At 48.5% G+C, this 18,316-nt stretch overlaps 1 protein-coding gene across 1 annotated transcript in view; it reads right to left on the reverse strand.

The window, feature by feature from the left end:
- Nucleotides 1–6,244: 6,244 nt before the first annotated feature.
- The window catches only part of JAG1 (jagged canonical Notch ligand 1), a 36,196-nt gene continuing 24,124 nt past the window's right edge, over nt 6,245–18,316 (reverse strand). Inside the window, exons 10-26 of the mRNA XM_045445318.1 lie at nt 17,631–17,744; nt 17,170–17,216; nt 16,656–16,829; nt 15,869–16,019; nt 14,925–15,089; nt 14,410–14,523; nt 13,769–13,882; nt 13,550–13,663; nt 13,297–13,413; nt 12,773–12,800; nt 12,221–12,306; nt 10,737–10,850; nt 10,027–10,136; nt 9,675–9,908; nt 9,369–9,500; nt 9,043–9,193; nt 6,245–8,234 (exon numbers count right to left, since the gene is read on the reverse strand). Coding sequence (XP_045301274.1) covers nt 7,777–8,234; nt 9,043–9,193; nt 9,369–9,500; nt 9,675–9,908; nt 10,027–10,136; nt 10,737–10,850; nt 12,221–12,306; nt 12,773–12,800; nt 13,297–13,413; nt 13,550–13,663; nt 13,769–13,882; nt 14,410–14,523; nt 14,925–15,089; nt 15,869–16,019; nt 16,656–16,829; nt 17,170–17,216; nt 17,631–17,744 — 2,423 coding nt within the window. The 3' untranslated portion in view covers nt 6,245–7,776. The remainder of the gene's footprint in view (nt 8,235–9,042; nt 9,194–9,368; nt 9,501–9,674; nt 9,909–10,026; nt 10,137–10,736; nt 10,851–12,220; nt 12,307–12,772; nt 12,801–13,296; nt 13,414–13,549; nt 13,664–13,768; nt 13,883–14,409; nt 14,524–14,924; nt 15,090–15,868; nt 16,020–16,655; nt 16,830–17,169; nt 17,217–17,630; nt 17,745–18,316) is intronic.

Raw genomic sequence — 18,316 nt, forward strand, 5'->3', positions numbered from 1 at the left:
ACAGCCATAAACTTAGCAGCTCGAAATAGTGCAAATTGATTGTACCACAGGTTCTGACACTTTTTAGCTAGATCTCTGCTTCAGGTCTCCTGAGGCTGGAATTAGGGTATCACCCAAGCTAGGCTGTATCCTCCTCTGGAGGCCCAACTAGGGAAGGACCTATTCCCACACTCCCTTGGGTTTCTGGCAGAATTCAGTTCCTTGCAATTGTGAGACTGGGGCTCCATTGTCCTGCTGGTGGTTTCCCATAGTTCACTCAGCAGCTAGAGGCCACTCTTTGGTCCTTGCCACATGGCCTCCTCCATCCCAAGAATGGAGAAACCTCCCTTGTGCTGAATCTCTCCCATTTTGTATCTCTGCTTCTCCTTCTGTGACCAGCCAGAGAAAACTGCTTTTAAAGAGCTCCTCCTGTGATTAGGTCAGCCCCACTTGGAAAATCTCTGCATTTTAAGGCCAACTAATTTGGGACTTTAATTACATCTGCAAAATCCCTTCACAGCAATACTTGGATTAGTGTTTGATCAAATAACCAGGGCCTAGGAATCTCTGGGGGCCATCCTGGATTTCTGTTTAACACCAGATCCAACAGCCATTATTTAGCTCTTCTCTGAACGGGGCCCAGTTTAGTGGCAAGAACAGAGAATGCCGTTGGAATCTAGTTGGATTCCTTCATCTTGTAGTGGACTCGACATCCTATCTATCCCAGGATGCTTAGAGAAATAGAGCAGCAGTCTTTCTTCTAACTGCAGCCCTTGTCATGAATCTGAGCAGCACACACTTGGTCATCACCATTTCACAGATGAGGAAACTTAGATGCAAAGAATTGTGGAAACTTTCCAAAGTTAGTAAGTAGCAGAGCCTAGGATCCAGGTATGTCCACCCCAAAACCCAGAAATTCTGTTGGGCCGCAGTTGTGTAAACCTAACACTGCACGTGGAGAAAATCCCATGCCAGGAATCGGGAAGGAAGAGCTGTGATTGGAATCAAGGAAGTCTGGCTCCAAAGCATGTGCCGTTGCCACTCAGCACGCGGCCTGGCTCTGCACCCCGAGGAGGTGAAAGCCACCGGCCACCGGTCAGGCACATGTGGAGACACAGAGCCCTGGAGGAAACGGTCAGGACCTCTTTTGTTGAGTGTTGTGTTGAGAGCTCACAGGAAGTGCAGAAATAATGGGGCTGTGGATGTGGGGGATGCCGGAGGCTGGGGTGAGGCCTTACCCACCCCCTTTGGGCCCCTTCCCACTGGCTTTCCTTTTCCTCTCACTTTTTCCTTAGTTTTGTGCAGACTTGTAGCAGTTTCACATTCGTGCTTTCTCTTTTCTGTTTTGTGCCGATTCTTTTTTTTTAATTTAAAAAATATTTTTTTAATATAATTTATTGTCAAATTGGCTTGCATACAACATCCAGTGCTCATCCCAAGTGCCATCCTCAATGCCCTGATTCCTTTTTAAAAACACTTCCAAAAACCATCCCAGCAAAGCCAGGGACAGCCCCCTGAGGATATCTGATCGTTACTGTCCTGAACTTGGAGGGTTTATGTTTCTGTCTCCGGGACGGGATTTTTCCAAGGCATTGAGCGTGGGTGCCTCAGCTCAGAGGAAACTTTTGCATAACATGTAGTTCTGGCCTACCCTGACACGACAAACAGGTTACAGATGACTTGTGGGATGAGTTCCTAATCCCTCAGTGGTGGGTGGGGAGTGCGGGGGAGTAGGCTTTTTGGGGTGTTGGGTGGAAGAAGGAGAGCTGCCCACAGGCAGTTCTAGGAACTCCCAGATGTGTCTGTGCTGGCCCAGATGCACACTGAAGGTGGCGAACTTAATCACATCCAAGCGACTCGGATTTTAGCACTTTTAAATGCTGAGGTGAGTTTTCCATGAATAACCTGGAAGTAGCCTGCCAAGGGAAGCAGGAGTGTTTAGAGAATGTGGGATGAAGCCTAATTATAATCGCCATCACCTGACATGGGCCAGGGCCCTTCCAGTTCCCTTTCATACACAGAGCAGCACCGATGTCCTGAAGAGTGTAAGATGTGCATGCATGTACGTGTGCGTGCATGCGTGTGCTGTGTGCATGTGTGGAGAAGGATGTACTGAGTGGGGCTGTCAGTTTCTGAACCTCCTTTCCTGCAATTTTATTTTCTAATTCTATGAAGCAGAAACTGAAAAGGAAATCTGAAGCTGCCCAAGAACAAAGGGACAGGACTTAGACTGCCTTTGCTTCAGAAAATACCTATTGCTATCAGATTTATAAAGATGTCACTTTCTAGGCAAAGCCTGCAAGAGGAAGACACAGCTCAGATTGACGACAGGGTCTTTGTGGCAGCTCTCTGCAGCCTCCCTTGAGGCTTTGCAGCCTCCTTTTTGTTAATTACTGATGTCCCGATTTTTTACCTTTGATTCACACCAAAGGCAAGGTCCAGACATAAACCTGGCAAATTCCCAGAAACTGCAGCAACCCAGGCAGCAGGAGCCTAAGGTTCTAGTTCCAGCTGTTGCCAACCCTGTGTGTGTCCTTAGACAAGTCCTTGAACCTCTCTAGACCTCAGTTTCCTCTCCTGGGAAAGTAAGGTGGGTTGGATCCTTTGACAGGTAAGGTCTCCAATTGCATGAATATCCAGTGAGTTCAGAATGAAAGCTTTTCAACTGCACGTTTCTCAACACTGATGAAAGGAAGCAGCTCTGCACTCTTCATTCAGGTGCAGAGAGGGGGGCCAAGCCATGCAGTTGGCTGAGTAGTCATTAAGAAGCCAGCTGCAAACTTGTATCCCCCTCAGGGACTCTGGAGGAGCCCCACTGGCTCTGCCAGGAGAGCTTCTCTTTAAGACAAAGCTGTTACTTTCATGTTGCTGGCATCTTATTCTGCTCTCCGGATAAGTCAATGCTTGGGTGCCCTGGTGTGGACACTGCAGGGGAAGGTGACGGGATGGGGGTGGGGGGCAGCAGGCAGGCCACAGTTCCAGGTTCTTATTGGTTTCAGAGCCCTTACTCTCCATGTTAATTTTCCCGACTTGGGCATATCACAGGTTAATACCAGACCCATGCATAATGATACATAATTTAAGACTTGTAAAAGCTGCCTAGGACTTGAAAGAAACACTCTGTAAGCCAGGAAGGTTGTGCCTGGCATGCAAGAGCAAGTAATACAGGTAGAATTTATATCAAAAGCAAGGGAACCGCGCCCTTTTGACACGATCTCAAAGGGTACCGTGCAGGTGTGCCAGCCCCTCTGCTGCCAGACAGCAGTCACCAGGGCCCCACAAGCGTCACCCCCACTTGCCCTTCTGCTTAACAGCCATCGGAAGGCACTTGTTCACAAAGGGAAATTCGTTATTTTTAATAGTCCCAGAAATATCTCATGTATTTGAAGTGATGCAACAAGATTGCCCTAATGATTTCTAACCTTTGTTTTTAAGACTTCTGGGGCCAGAACCCTACAGAACTGCCTTGGGGCACCCTTGTACCTCCAATAACCAAGCTGTCTTTTGGCATTGTTGGAGACTGACATAGCCCAGGCCGGGATGTTTAGCTGCTTGTGGGGTGGAAAAAAAAAATGTCAAGAAAAATAATTGTTGTTTTTGCAAACTATCTATTTAAAAACAGAACCTCAGGAAGCAGATTTCTGTTCCAATGCTAGGATGAATCAGAGCTCACAAAGTATAAATACACATTAGCAGGAGGAGGCTTCCCATAACCCAGTGCTTGTGTGTCTTCCCAGACCAGGAACCTCTGAACTCCCGCTTCTCATTCCCAGTAGAGGCAAGAAAGAGCCGCAGCGGAAATGACAGAACATTGCCCAGCCCAAGATGCAAGCTTCTGTAGGTCTGTGGGACCTTTTTATTCTTTAAAGGCAACTGCTTTTTAGCCTCACACTCACTCACTTTTGGATAGACAGGTGTACACTGTTTAGAAAGGTGGGAAACCTATGCTCTGGTTGGTTTCCTTGGCTCTTTGGTACATAGGAAATATTACCAAATAACTTCGCTTTGACTCACTGACCCGTCAGATCAGCCAATAAATATGACCACAACTTGCTCAAGGGGCAGTATAATTATTTTACTTAAAAATGATGTCAGGTGGCAATTTAGCAACAAACTGGCTTCCAGGGTACTTAATTCAGTTTAACAAGGAGGAAAAAACATTGTAATTAACGAAGAGCTTATACTTTAGTACTTTAGTAGAGTTGTTCTTAAATTTTACTATACATATGCCAGAGAAGAAGGGGAGGAGGGGAGAGCTTGTTGAAAATACAGATTCCCTGGCCCCACTGATGACTCTTGCACTGGGCCTGGGAGTCTGCATTGAGAAACCTGCTTGTAAGTTATGCTTCTGATTGTCGCCCAGTCTCACCGGACTTTTAGTCAATTAAGATATACCCACCCACCCCCTTTTCTATTCTGGTTTTACACTGTATAAGTCTAGAATGACAGCACAACCAGCTTCAAGATAATTCCTTCCTAGAGTTTCATGGTATGGTTTAATGCTAGAGTCTGAGTCAGTCAAGTTTCCAGACTAAAAATTCTTTGCCTTCCAGGGTTTGCTTAAAGAAGGTCCAGAACATTCATGGGGAATGGGAAAGGTATGGATTCCCTTCTTTTCCACCCTGTCCCCAAGATAACCAGGGCTCCCTTGACTGATTACTTCTACCTGGAGAAAGGGGGAAATTGCCCTTTACGATTAAGGTCCTGGCTTTGAGCCATGCCCAGAGGAGCCTGATCTCTGCAGTCTTACTACTGAGAAGACTTCTTAAATGTGAATCTCAAGATCACTTCCCTTCTGATATAAAGAATGGCAGAGGCTCATTAAACTTTTTTTCTTTCTTGGCACAAAAGCATTTGGCAACTACCCAAGGAATTCTGGGGTCCTGAAAACTCCAAGTTCACAAACCATCAGAGCAAGGTATTGCTTCAGGATGGTGTTTGAATTCAGCACTGCTAAAGCAGACTGTGTCCTGCCTCACTGGGTCTGTTCCAGAGCCCTTCTCCCTCCCTCTTACCCTACCTTGCAGAAACCAGCTGTCCACCGGCAGAGATCATGGACAGAAAGTATTGCTACACCAGGGCAGGGAGATGTCATGGGAATCCAGCCTCGCCGGTGTCCGGGTCTTTCCAGCTATCTTCCCAGCCAGCCAAAACGCACTGTTCCCGACTCTGACTCCTCATTGCTCACGCAAAGGAAGCCAGGGATATTTTTAAAGCCCGTCACCCCTTCTTAAACAAGATGCCCATCAGAGAACATAGTTCTTAGCCTGGCAGAAGAAAACTGTTTCCCAAGAATGAAAGAATAACACCACTCTGAAAACCAGAGGTGGGCAGATGGCGTGAATGGTGTGGCGCTGGGGGAGAGTTCCAAGGAGGGGAAGCTTTGGAAGCTTCTGGGGAAGCTCGCTAATAAGCAGCAGGGAGCTCCTGGCAACTCCACACAGCTACTGAAAGCCATCCACATGCCCTTCACCATGGTTCATCCCTGGCTGCAGAGGTACCAGAGACCAAGCTTCCCCAACCCCACCTGTGATGTAGGGGCAGGGCCATTTTGGCACCAGCAGCCACAATAAGAACCACAGTTCTCCCATGTCCTTAACGGGTGGTGACGGCCGGCCTTTGGGAGCTCACGAAGGCCAGATATCGGTCACCCTGACACTGCATGGCGAGGCCACCCAAACACTGCCTGCCTGAGAAAGAGGTGATGAGTAGATGGCTCTAACTCCAGAAGCTTGTAACTATCACCTCTCATGCAGCTAGGAAACCACCCTGGAGGCATGAGCTTGCACGGAAGCCACCAGGGTGTGGTCTCGAATGACAGCAGGACGTTAATATTAATCCAAGTAGCCCGGGGGGGGGGGGGGGGGGTGGTACTCAAAAGCACTGAATCTCCCTCTTCCTCCCCTAAAACTAATTCCAAGCTTTTTAAAAACGCTTTTAGTGTGGTGGGCCTTTCCCATGAGTGCTCACAAACAATTCACCTTCACACTACAGGCCATTAATCCAGTGGTGTTTATTCAAGCAGTATTCACACTTGCTGTTGAATAACAAGGGAATCAAGGCCCCCTCGAGATGGGGCTCGCACGGCCCTGGCTTCTTTGGCTGAATTCTGTGGCTGACAAGGCTTTAGGTTTTTCCTCCACATCCCCATCAAGCACAGCCTATTGATCACACCCCGCTTACCAGAACAGATTTGGTGGGGTGGTGAAGGCACAAGGCAGAGCCCAAGCACCACTCCATCAGCTCAGAAGAGGCCACACTGTTCCAGGTTTCATACAAAAAATTTAATAAATATTACTTTTCAAAATTTATTGCCAGGAACAACACATCAAAGATGCATTTTTATGTTCATAACACTAATAGGACAATACAAAGTATCTTCACGGTCTCAGTGGTGAACCAATGAAATTCCTCTGTTTTATAAGCCTTTTGGGTCTTCAACTTTGTAAATAGCATTTGATTTCCTCACTTAAGGCAGGCAGTGTACTCTATGGCAAATCTAAACAGTGATCTTACTGGACATTTTAAGGTTCAAGTATTCAACTAGCTTATTGGAATACTCCCTAAATGCAGTAGATAACAAAAAAAAAAAAAAATCAAATCTACAAGTGGTTCAGTATTAAAAGAATGGTGAAAAGAAATCAGAATTTACAAAATAAGACTGGTGTACTTCCACCTTCACACAATTGATATTTTTAATGATATTCAACCACTCATATTTTGGCTACGTTAAGTCGGAGCTCAGCTTGTTCCCTTAAACTGCTGTGTAGCCCATCACCTGCCTGTCTCTTTTCAAGTCTAAAGCAGAAAAAAAAAAAAAAAAAGGAACCTGTTCTAGACTAATTTTCAAACTGCCTCAGTCAGTCCTTAAAACGTGTTTTAAAGTGATGCTATAGAAGGTGTTTTAAAACATCTGACGTCGTACAAAAAAAGAAAAAAAAAAATCCGCCAGTATTCCAGGCACCGAAGGCCATCCTATTGTCTTTTAACTATTTTCAAACACCTTAATTTTGGCTTATAGGCAACACGTAATAAGAAAATAAGTTCAAAAAAATAAAGCCATACGCTTACAATGCTATCAAAAACCTTCAATTCTAAACACATACATATAAATAAAAAGGAATGATGTTTTAAGGCTCTTGATTATTAAGTTAATAAATCAAATATACACAGTGATTAATAAAAAAGAATTATTTACATAACTATACAAAATTCTACTTTTGACACATTTTTCCTCTTTAAATTCTTCATTTTACCAGCAACCGCTGACATCAAAGTCCCCCCTCCCCCAACAACAACAAAATACAATAAAAAAAATAAATAATAAACTCATTTGTGATAGTTGCTGTGGTTCTGAGCTGCAAAGGCACTTTCAAATACAGAACTACTTGTACGTCATCATAAAACCAATATACAAAAACAACTCAAGAGTCAATAAATATAAATAAAAACTACGATCCTAAGACTGCATCACCATCGGGACATCTGGCAGAGGTGGAAGCTCAGCCCAGGGGCTGGGCCTTCTCCTGGGAACCTGGTCCGAGAGGGGGCAGCTGCGGGGCCCGTGCACCAGGGCACTCGGGGCTTGTGTTTGCATAGCCGTGAGACGCAGCATGGGGTTCCCCAGCCAACCACAGCAACTACCATTGCCAGTGTAAGCCAGCTTGTCAGAACTTAAATTAACACAGGATTCTAAGTCAACGACAGCCTCAGACTGGAATAGGACACGACCGTTTAAGAACTACAAGCCCCCAGCGCCCTCAGACTCTACCTAGCGGCCACGGTGCCCACCGTCTGCTATACGATGTACTCCATCCGGTTTAAGCTCTGGGCACTTTCCAGGTCCCTGTTGTCCTGTTTGTTTGTCCAGTTTGGGTGTTTGGCCGGCGTGCCATTGGGGGGCTTCTCTTCTCTGTCTACCAGCGTGTATGCCGGCTGTTTGGCAAACCGGGCTTTCTGCTGGTGCTTGTCCATGTCGTCCTCCTCTACCTCCGAGTTGTGGGTCCTTATTTTCGACATTTTGGAGTTTTTGTTCTCGTAATCCTTGATGGGGACCGTGTTGGCCCCGTGCTTCTCGATGGGGTTTTTGATCTGGTTCAGCTGCTCCCGCACGTTGTTGGTGGTGTTGTCCTCAGAGGCCGCACGAGCGTGGCTGCTGGGCTTCCGCCGCTTCCGCACACACCAGTAGAAGGCTGTCACCAGGCAACAGATCCAGGCCACAGTTAAGACGGAGCTCAGCAGAGGAACCAGGAAATCTGTAAGGCAGGCACAAAACCAATGAACTCTCAAAAAAGAAAAAAAAAGAAAGCTACCGCACGAACAAAAGACTACTGACAGTGGTTCCCCTGTCCTCAGTCCCTACGAGGGGTGCTATGGGGACAAGCCCCTTTTCACAATTACATATTCTCACTTCACAGCTTGATAAGCAAGTACAGGATCCGGGCCCTTGGAGACCCTGACACATTTGTCCCCAGAGACGAGGCACAGCAGCAACTCCTAGAGGCTCCTGACTCCGTGTGGAGAGAGCAGCATCTGGTTCAGTCGAGGGAAGACTGGCTCCTCAGGCATCTGGTTATAGGGTCCGATTTTCAGAATTACCAGAAACCCGATCTGAGCGTGCAGAGCTCACATGTCCCAGATGCTAATGCACCCTGTTTCTCACCTAGCTACAACAGCTATGGCCAAAAGGGGGGCCTGGATGTCCTGCAGGGCCAACGAGCTGCCTATCAAACCAGTGTTCACGGGACTTAGGCTGGGGCGTCCTATGCCACTAGAATGCCACAGCAGGGTTTGCGTGGCCAGGAGTTTGAGGTGCCTCAGTGCACTCTGCCTTAGAAACAACATGTTCTGCAGAGGTCCCCCCTTTGAGAGCACAGCTTGATGGCAGGGAAAGAAGTCCGGTACTTGGTCATGGCAGCTGGCATCAGTTTTTTCACCGGTTAAATGGCAGCTGGGGGGGCTCCTCGAGACAGGGAACCATCAACTAACACCCCACCTGCTGCTTTTGTTGGACGGTGAGATGAGATCAGTTTGCTCGTCCTCAAAGGGACCGTTCCCACCTACCTGTTCTGTTCTTCACAGGCCGCCTCTGCACTCGCACTTCCGCAACCGCAGCAATAAGCGAGCTATTCCCATCACGTTTGCTAACGAGATCTATGATTTTGTCAGTGATTTCCTTGATAGGGTTTCCATCATCCCGTATGTCTTCAGCAGACTGGAGAAAAAGGAGAGCTGTCAGATGGAGGGTCAGGGCCGCACTCCACAGTAGGCTTTATTCAAAGTTATTTAAACATGTGAGTCCAGCTTTGCTGTGTTCAGATACTGGCTAACTTAAGTTTGTTAACTACCTTGCAGTCACATAATTAAGTCTGACTGAGTCTTATACTTACAATGGCCACATGTATTTCATTGTTCGCAGAAGGGGAAGGCTCACAAGCTATGTAGATTGAGTATTCAGCGGAAACATTCTTTAAAATATTCAAATTCCTCAATTCACTGCAAATATGCTCCGTGGTAAGGCCCTAGAATCACATTTTAAAAGGACACATGTAAGATACTGGAAGAAAAAGAAAAGGCTGAGGTTTCTTTGGAAGTTAGGAATTTAAGCTAAGGAGAACAAGGTCCTAGCTGGTGACACTCTGCCTTGGAAGTGGCAGACACACCCATTCCAAAATAAAAAAGTAGTGGTTCCGTACCGGCGACATCATCTCTTTGTTGAAGGTGAATGTGATGTTTGCACAGTTATCCTGGTAGTAGGGGTCAGAAGTGCACTTGGTCTTCACGGGCTGGAGACTGGAAGACCGACACTCACCCACACCCGTGCAGGGGCGGACAAAACACTGGTCATCCAGGATAGGGATGCAGCTTTGCCCACTGGGGCACTCACTGTGCCCTTTGTGGAGCAAGCAAGGTCGAGGGCCACACCAGACCTGGAGGGGTGGGGAGGGAGAGAGAGAGAAAGAGAGAGAGAGGGAGCAGGCGGCTCAGGACAAACACCCAATGGCAACTCCAGGATGCAGGTGATCTGTGGCATCCCCCACACTGTACCTTTGAGCAGGCGATCCTTCCATTCAGGCACTGGCATGTATTGCAGTCATCGTCCCACTTGGCCCCGTCTGGGATCACACTCCCCATGGTGATACAAGGTCTCCCTGAAACTGAAATGCAGGAATGCAGGAGTCCAAGGGGTTTCCTTTTCTATAGACTGTTCTCTCCACTCTTCACTCCCTCCCTGTTAGGGAAGGAATTACACCTGTGCCCTCTGCCATGGGACAACAGTTACCCCCCAACAAAGGGCAGGTGTTCTTCCCTCTCCTGCTGCCTTTGCACGTGGCATTGTGACCTGCTTGGGCCACTGCAGCATTACTGGATGTGATGGGAGCTAAGTCTCTCATGGTTGAGCTTGGATTCTTTCAGGCCTGCCATTTGCCAGATATGGCTGCTGGTCCAAGGAGGGTGAGGAAACACAGAATAGACCTGAACCCACCCTGCAACACATTATCACCCTGCCTGCCCCGCATGCCCACGATCAATACAAATGCCTGCTCTAAGCCACACATTGGGGGATGGTCTGTCACACAACATAACTACGTAATTGCCCAGGAGTTGACTAAAAACGGCTACCCTGTTTGTAGGGGACCCCTTAAGTTTCGCCTTCCCTGAGGCCCCCTCTGCATATCCCCCCTCTGTGTTCTCTTCCTGAGCACAGTGCCCGCTCACCCCATAAGACACAGCCAGCTGCGGCCTGACCCACATACCTTCTTGGCACTTGGCACCACTGTGCCCTGGGGGACAGACACACTGGTAGCCATTGATCTCATCCACACAGGTTGCCCCAAAGGCACAGGGTGAGGACTGGCATTCGTTGATGTCTAAGAGAAATGCAGTTCAAGTTTAGGCTCCAATGGGAAGCAATAATGGTTTTCTAAGTTTTTTTTACTGACCTAACATACAGATAGAAAAGCATATAAACCCAAGTATAAGCTTGATGAATTATCATGTAACCAGCACCCAAATAAACTGATCAGTACCCCAAAAAACTCCACCAGTCACTGCCCCACAAAGATCACCATTAGCCTGACTTAGCTGAAAATCTTTTCAGATCAGTTTTTTGGTTTTTTTTTTTTCCTTAAGGTTTATTGTTGTGGTTTTTTTTTTTTTTTTTTAGAGAAACAGAGCACGAGTGCAGGAAAGGCAGAGAAAGAGGGAGGCACAGAATCTGAAGCAGGCTCCGGGCTCTGAGCTGTCAGCACAGATCCTGACACAAGGCTCAAACGTACAGACTGCGACATCATGACCTGAGCCAATGTCGGATGCTTAACTGACTGAGCCACCCAGGCACCCCAGGAGGCCACAATTTTTAGTTCTTTTTTATCAGATAGTAAAAGAGCAAGGGCTGGCAAAGTTCTTGAAAAGGGTCAAATATTTTAAGCTTTGCGGGCCATGTGAGTTCTGTCTTGACTACTCAATTCTGTTGTAGCATGAAAGCAGCTTGAGACAGTATATAAATAGGTGGGTGTGGTTGTGTGCCAATAAAACTTTATTTACAAAAACAAGCAGTGGGCCCAGACCATAGTTTGCCAGCACAACTTAGAAACGTGCAGTAGACCAAATGTACCCTTATTTAGTGAAGACCAGTCAGTCCCAGACTTGGTAATCTCCAGCACTAGTGAAATTTCAAATAATTTGGGTATGAAAACAAAAAAAAAAATCATCACTTTTTTTTTTGGGGGGGGGAGGGAGGAAAAAAAAGGGTTACAAAAAAGTAGGAAAAGGCTCAAAATAAAGCAACATCAAAAGCACCCTGACAAACTTCATTGCCCATCTCCCATTTTAATCATGTCACCAAGGCAGGACCTTTAGAAACCACAACCCTCATCCCTTCTACTGCCCTTAGCTCCGTCCTCTGTGGGTAATGTCCACTGGCTCATAATTTTAGGGTAGTCCTGGGAAAAAGCACCCTCTTCCTTTAAGGCCTCAGAATAGATTAATGGTCAGATTCTGTGGCTTGTACCGCCTCCCCTAGAAGGGGGTTGTGCCACCCGGGGAAGGACCAGCAGATACCTGCAAATTTCCAGCCAGAGCTATCTTAATCCCAGCTGGAGGTGGGAGGCTACTTGCCTATCAGGGCTACTTAAAGGGAGCAGTGACCTTAATTGTTTTCAAGACTGAAAGTACAGGCCAAGGGCTGGTGTTGGGGGAAAGAAAGCCACTAGGGAAACCAACTAGGGCTGCTCCTTACTTATTCTGCAGTCAGGTCCAGCAAAGCCTGGGGCACACTCACACCGGTACCAGTTGTCTCCATCCACGCACGTGCCACTGTTGTAACTGAGAAGGAAAGCAAAGGCCACTCAGTAACCAGCCTACCGATCCAAGACTCCACCAGTTAACCTCAGGTAGCTGTGCCAATTACATTCAGTGGCTCCCACCCTTGGCCGCCCTTGCCACTACTTGGGGAACTTTAAAAATACTGACGCCGGGGTCCCACCCCCAGAGAGTCTAATTTCAGTCTCCCTTGCAGTCCAGGCATTGAGACTTATAAAAACTGACCAGGTGATTCTCATGCACAGCCAAGGCTGAGAATCACTGCTCCAAAAGAAGGCACAACCTGGCTAACTAAAGTGTGGTCCAGACCGGCAGGATGAGCAGCACCTGGGAGCTTGTTCGACAGGCAGGGTCTGCGGCCCCACCCCAGACCTCCTGTATCAGAACCTGCATTTTAGACAAGATCCCTAGGTGATGCCCATGCACACTACAGCCAACAAGCGCTGGATTAAAAGGTGGCCACGCTTACCAGGGGTGAGGACTGCAGTCATTGGTATCTGCAAAGTAAAAAAGACAACTTAATAGTAAGGCCTTCACCAGGCAAAGCAGTTTTAAGCTTAAGGAGAAACACCACTGATCTCCATAATACCCATAAGATAGACCTATAGTTAACACCAACAAAATGCGCTTAAGACCTCTGCTCAATTGGAACCAGGCCTGCACCACACTTTGTTCCATGTGCCGTGGGACACTGCACAGGAAGAGGCCCCGGTCAGGGCGGGAAGGGGGCTGTGAGAATGGAAGGAGACAGGCTGCTGGTCAGACCCACGCTGGGAAGCGAGACACCATCTGTCTCCACTTATCTCAACGGCGACTTTCTCATGCCCAGGTCAGGGCTGCAGCCCATCAAGTGCATTAGAACAGACCCAGGTGATGCAGAAGCAGACATCAAACAGCTCTGCTTCTGGTTTCCATCTCGAGTCCCCGAGGGTGTCAGGATGTGCTCCTGTAGCCCTCGGAGAGTTCAAGGCGGGTGGGGCAGGGGACACTCACTCTGAGTACAGATGGGCCCCTCCCAGCCTTCTTTGCAGACACACGTGAAGGAGTCGCCGTTGACCACACAGGTGCCCCCGTTATGGCAAGGGTTGGGCAGGCAACTACTGTTTCGGGCTACGAGACAAGAACAGACAGGACCACCCTCCCTGAGGATCCGAAAACAGTCTGGAGAGGCCACAACCAGACCCGCCAGGGAAAGTCACAAGTGCCCAGATGGCCATGGCGAACCCCATGTGAGGCAGAAAACTACCTATGTTGCAGGTCGTCCCTTCCCAGCCTCCAGGACACATGCACTTGAAAGCATCCCCTTCGTCATAGCAGGTGCCACCGTTGTTGCACGTGGCCTCATCACACTGGCTGTCACCTGGAGGAGGAGGATCTCAGCTTGAGCCCCTGGCCAGCCCCTCCTCGCAGAAGACAGAGGGTGGGAGGGGTCGCAGAGATGGGGCCCTAGTCAGCTACCACTTACGTGAGTGGCATGTCTTTCCTTTCCACCCGTTTTTACAGTCACAGTAAAAGTCGTTGACAAGGTCACGACACGAGCCCCCATTGTGGCAGGGATTCTGGCTGCAGTCGTTAATGTCTAGAATCAAAGAGGAGACACCCAGCTGAAGATGCTTCCAGGACCATGCCCACCCAGCATGTAAGAGCCGCACCCTTGCTATGGTGATGGCTACCTCCACCCAATGCTCTCCACTCCAAGGTCCAAGACCAGCTGAGCCATCACAGGACGTAAACACCTTCACTGCTTTCTAAGAGTGGGTTATTTCTAACACCACGAGGTGGCAAGACAGGGGCAGGCTTCTGTCACTCCCGTGGAAATTAAAATCAGGACAGGTACAAGTTACAGTCAAAACAAAAGGAAGATTACTGTCTCTGCAAGCAGGGTATTTATCCTAATCACAGCCCGATTCTCTAGTTCCTCAGCTGCTGTTCCTTCTGGTTGGCTGTCTTCGGCATTCAACAGGACACAGGTAGTGCTGTGCCATGACAAGAACTATGGGGGTCTTGTGGTTGGTCAGGCTCCCATTAAAAAGAAAAGCCTCCCGTGAAGACTCCTCTCACCCCAGCATCCCAGAGCTGTCTGGCCCATGAAGACCACAGACTCACTGGTTTCACAGTAGGCCCCCTCCCAGCCGTCACTACAGATGCACTTGTAGGAGTTGACACCATCGATGCAAGTACCGCCATTTTTACAGGGGTTGCTCTCGCAGTCATTGATGTCTGTGAAGGGAAGGCGAAGAAGCTGGTAAATAAAGGCCAACTAGTGCCATAGCTAGGCACCGGTCCAAGGCTGCCCCCTGAGAAAATGAGGTGCCAGGTGGCACCAGAGGATGCCTTGTCTGTTTTATTTAATGCCTCATAAGCTAAGCTACTAGGAGGGAGTAGAGAAGAAACTCAGTGGAACCACCCAAACTAGTCAGATTCCAGAATATTCTAACATAAACGATCAGTGGCGTCAGAGGCGTCAGTGATCTTATAAACACAACTCTGTCTTAGATCCTAGATCTAATAGTAAACTTTCACTGGTCTCAACTGAAATGATTCAATCTCAAATGCTTCCTGAGCTGAGCAGAGAGGCAGGGTGGGGGTACCGTGCCCCATTCCCCAAAGAGGGGTCTTACTTTCATGGCAGTACGTTCCAGTGAAGCCTTTGTTACAGTCGCAGGTGAATTTGCCTCCCGACTGACTCTTGCACTTCCCGTGGGGACCACAGACGTTCGAGGAAATATACCGCACCCCCTCAGGCGTGTCATTGGAAGCCATGGCCACAGTGCAGCTGTCAATCACTAGAAGACACACTTGGGATCAGATCACGGCCGCGGACCCATAAGACACGGCATTCCCGAGGCAAGGACCCACGCCAAGCCTGCTTTCCTAGAGACAGGCACCCCTTGGCTAATGAGGGGAATAAGTCAAGAGGTACCTCGAGGGCCAAGACTCTGGCAACGTGCCAGGTCACACTGACAGGCAAAGCGGAGACTCCAGGCAGTCAAGTGTTTTTTGTTTGTTTTTTAAGGCATTTTCTCCGTAGATGGCTAAGAAGCCTACGTGTCGTCTGTGGGCCCCTCTCATCCTACCTTTGACATCTGTTTGACAGAAGCTTACTAAAGGAGAAAGAGCCAGCTTTCCTACCTATTTAATCACACTAAAGCCAGCAAAGGACAGAGAACCTGAAGACTGTGCTACCTCCTACAACAGCCACAGGACATTGGCGGCTATTTAAATTTAAATGAATTGAAATTCAGGAAACTAATCAGTTTCTAGGCCTGGGAGTCACACTAAAAGCTACCCTCCCTGACAGTCCACTGCTGCAGAAAGGTCTTCTGGCAGCACTGCTCTGAGGAATGCCTCAGTGTTGCAAATCCGCCCACCCCGGAACAGGACATGGCTGTCCCACTGGCGGGCCTGAGTGGATTGTTCCCACATGTTCTGGCTTCCCCCAGCCATCAGGTTAGGGGGTTTCAATCTCAGCTACACAGCTTCTGAGACTATCGAGGGGAACTGGCAAATGGGGAAAGAGGACTGAGCCCTGGAGACGAGCCAGGGCCGCAGGTGGGGGAGGTACCTTCACAGGGAGTCGTGCGGCAGTGGTCTTTAAGGTGGGAGCAATTCTTGCCTTCGTAGTCCTCAGGACACTTGCAGAAATAGTCGCTGGCGCGATTGTAGCACTGGGCACCGTGCTGGCAGGGATTGGGTTCACAATAATCTATGTCCAGCTGCAAGGACCAGGAGCAGAGGAGGGGGAAAAGAAACAAAGGTGTGACTGTAAGTGCTCAGGGACAGCAGATCCTGGAATCTGACCCCTTTACCTGCTTCCATGAGCAGAACGCTCTACGTAATATACAGTTATGTCCTAGAGACTGTCCAGATATGCATGGGAAAAACAGGGCAGGGTGGGAGAGCATGGAGTCGGGGGCACCAAGTCAAATCGACAGGCTGCTGACACTACAAAGGAAACCACTCCTCCGTGTCCTTCCACCTGCATTTGCCTAGCAAAAGTCCCTAGTCCCTGGATGGCAACTACAGAGTCAGGAGGGGAACAGGAAAGAAGAGGAAAGGGAAGGGAAGGGAAAGGACAAACACAAGGAGGAGGAGGGCAGAAGGGGGGGGGGATGGGATGGAGAGAGGATGGGGGAGGGGAGGAGGAAGAAGGGGGGGACCAAGGGAGGAAGAGGGGAGGGGAGGTGGGGAGGGGGAAAGAGGAGGAGGAGGAGGAGAAGGGGGAGGGGAAAGAAGGGGAAGACAGATGGAGGAAGAGGGGAAGGGGGGGGTGGAGAGGAGAGGGCGGAGAGAGGAGGCAGAGGGAGTTCTGCTGTAGAAACTTGGCCTGTGGAGGTTCTAGCACAGCTCACCTGACAGAGGTTTCCAGAGAAACCAGTGGGACACAGACACTGGAATCTGTTGATTTCATTCTGACAGTGACCCCCATTCAAACAGGGGTTGCTGGCACATTCATCGATGTCTCTCTCACAGTGATCGCCTGCATAGCCAGGTGGACAGATACAGCGATAACCATTAACCAAATCCTGGAAGAGGAAGAAGGAGGGGGGAGAAACACATGCTTTTTTCTATGTATTCCACAAGCACGGGGCTTCAGCAGTCTAGCATGACTGCTGCCGTTCCACGGATTCACTGAAATCACCAAATGCCAAGCCTCCCGAAATGCTGAAGGGGAATTTCTACATGCATGCCTTCAAGATGGCTCCCAGGAGGCTGGGGGTAACACAAGCCCAAGTGAAACTTCCAGAGAATCACTTTTCACCTGCATTTTTAAATCCCTGAGGGACAGAGCTCTCCCAGGGTCACATAAATCTCACAGACTTGGGTCAATCATTAAGGTTTTCATTTAAGCAAAGATTTACATACCCGACAGGAGGCGTCATTCTGACACTGGCCAAGGCAGTCATTAATATCTAAAAAATAAACAAGTCCTCATATTAAAGAGGCAATTTACATTGAAACTAGGCTTAATTGAAAAGTGCTCTCCGCTCAGGACAGATAAAAGCCTCAAATCAGATTTCCTGTGTGCTTCCCCCTGACAGGTTATTACACTGGGTGGGAACCCTCCCTAATTCCTCCAGAATGAGCGAGTGAAACTTCACATCATTGTTTTAGCCACCTTATCAGAATATGGCTGTTTTACTGGCTAATGAGCCTGATAAAGTGTATGTTTTCATTTCTGCACTGATCACTCCCTCTCCAAAAACATTCCCACTCAGGTTTTCCTTTTATCACTCAAGTCTTAGCACTGGAGCCAACGTACAGGCTGACAAAGCCTTCAATACCCAAGTTTCACAAAAATCAAAATCACAACAAAAGGTACTCACTTATGTCACAATTCTGACCCGTCCAGCCTGGGAGGCAATCACAGTAGTAGCTGGCAATCAGATTCTTACAGGATTTGGCATTTACACAAGGTTTGGCCTCACACTCATTTGCATCTGAAAGAAAACGCGGAGGGGTAGTGAGAAATGGAGATTTACCCCCCACTTCCCCCACCTCCCCCAAAACACCCTAGCAATAGTTTGCCTCCAATAGGAGACATGCTAATAACCTAAATCCCAGATACTAGGTTCCCGCTATTTTGAGCAGCTGATCCCTCTCCCTAGCCATTATCCAATAAGGTATGCTAATTGATAACTTTCAGGCTGCTGGTTAACAACTGGCCCCCAGCCGGAAGAGCAGAAAGCCACCAGGCATTGCTGTATAACACTCCACGCAGCCTAGTTGCTGGGATTTAAATGTGGCAGCAAGAATGCAGACAGCTCATTCCTCATGAGACCATCGCCGTTTGGAACCCAGCTGAACACTCCGCGGACAGACGATTGACATGGTTCAAGGGATCCCACGACTTTCCCACAGGGCCTAAAAGAGCTAGGCCATCTGCATTCGAGTTCTCTCTCCCAGGCCCGCCGGACCCTTGACAATAAATTACTTTTTAGTAGGATGGTGTGCAAACTCACACCACCACAGGCTCATCTTCTATAACAGCTCTGATCATCAAAGCTAACCT

Source organism: Leopardus geoffroyi, chromosome A3, assembly GCF_018350155.1.
Source record: "Leopardus geoffroyi isolate Oge1 chromosome A3, O.geoffroyi_Oge1_pat1.0, whole genome shotgun sequence".
Classification (NCBI taxonomy): domain Eukaryota; kingdom Metazoa; phylum Chordata; class Mammalia; order Carnivora; family Felidae; genus Leopardus; species Leopardus geoffroyi.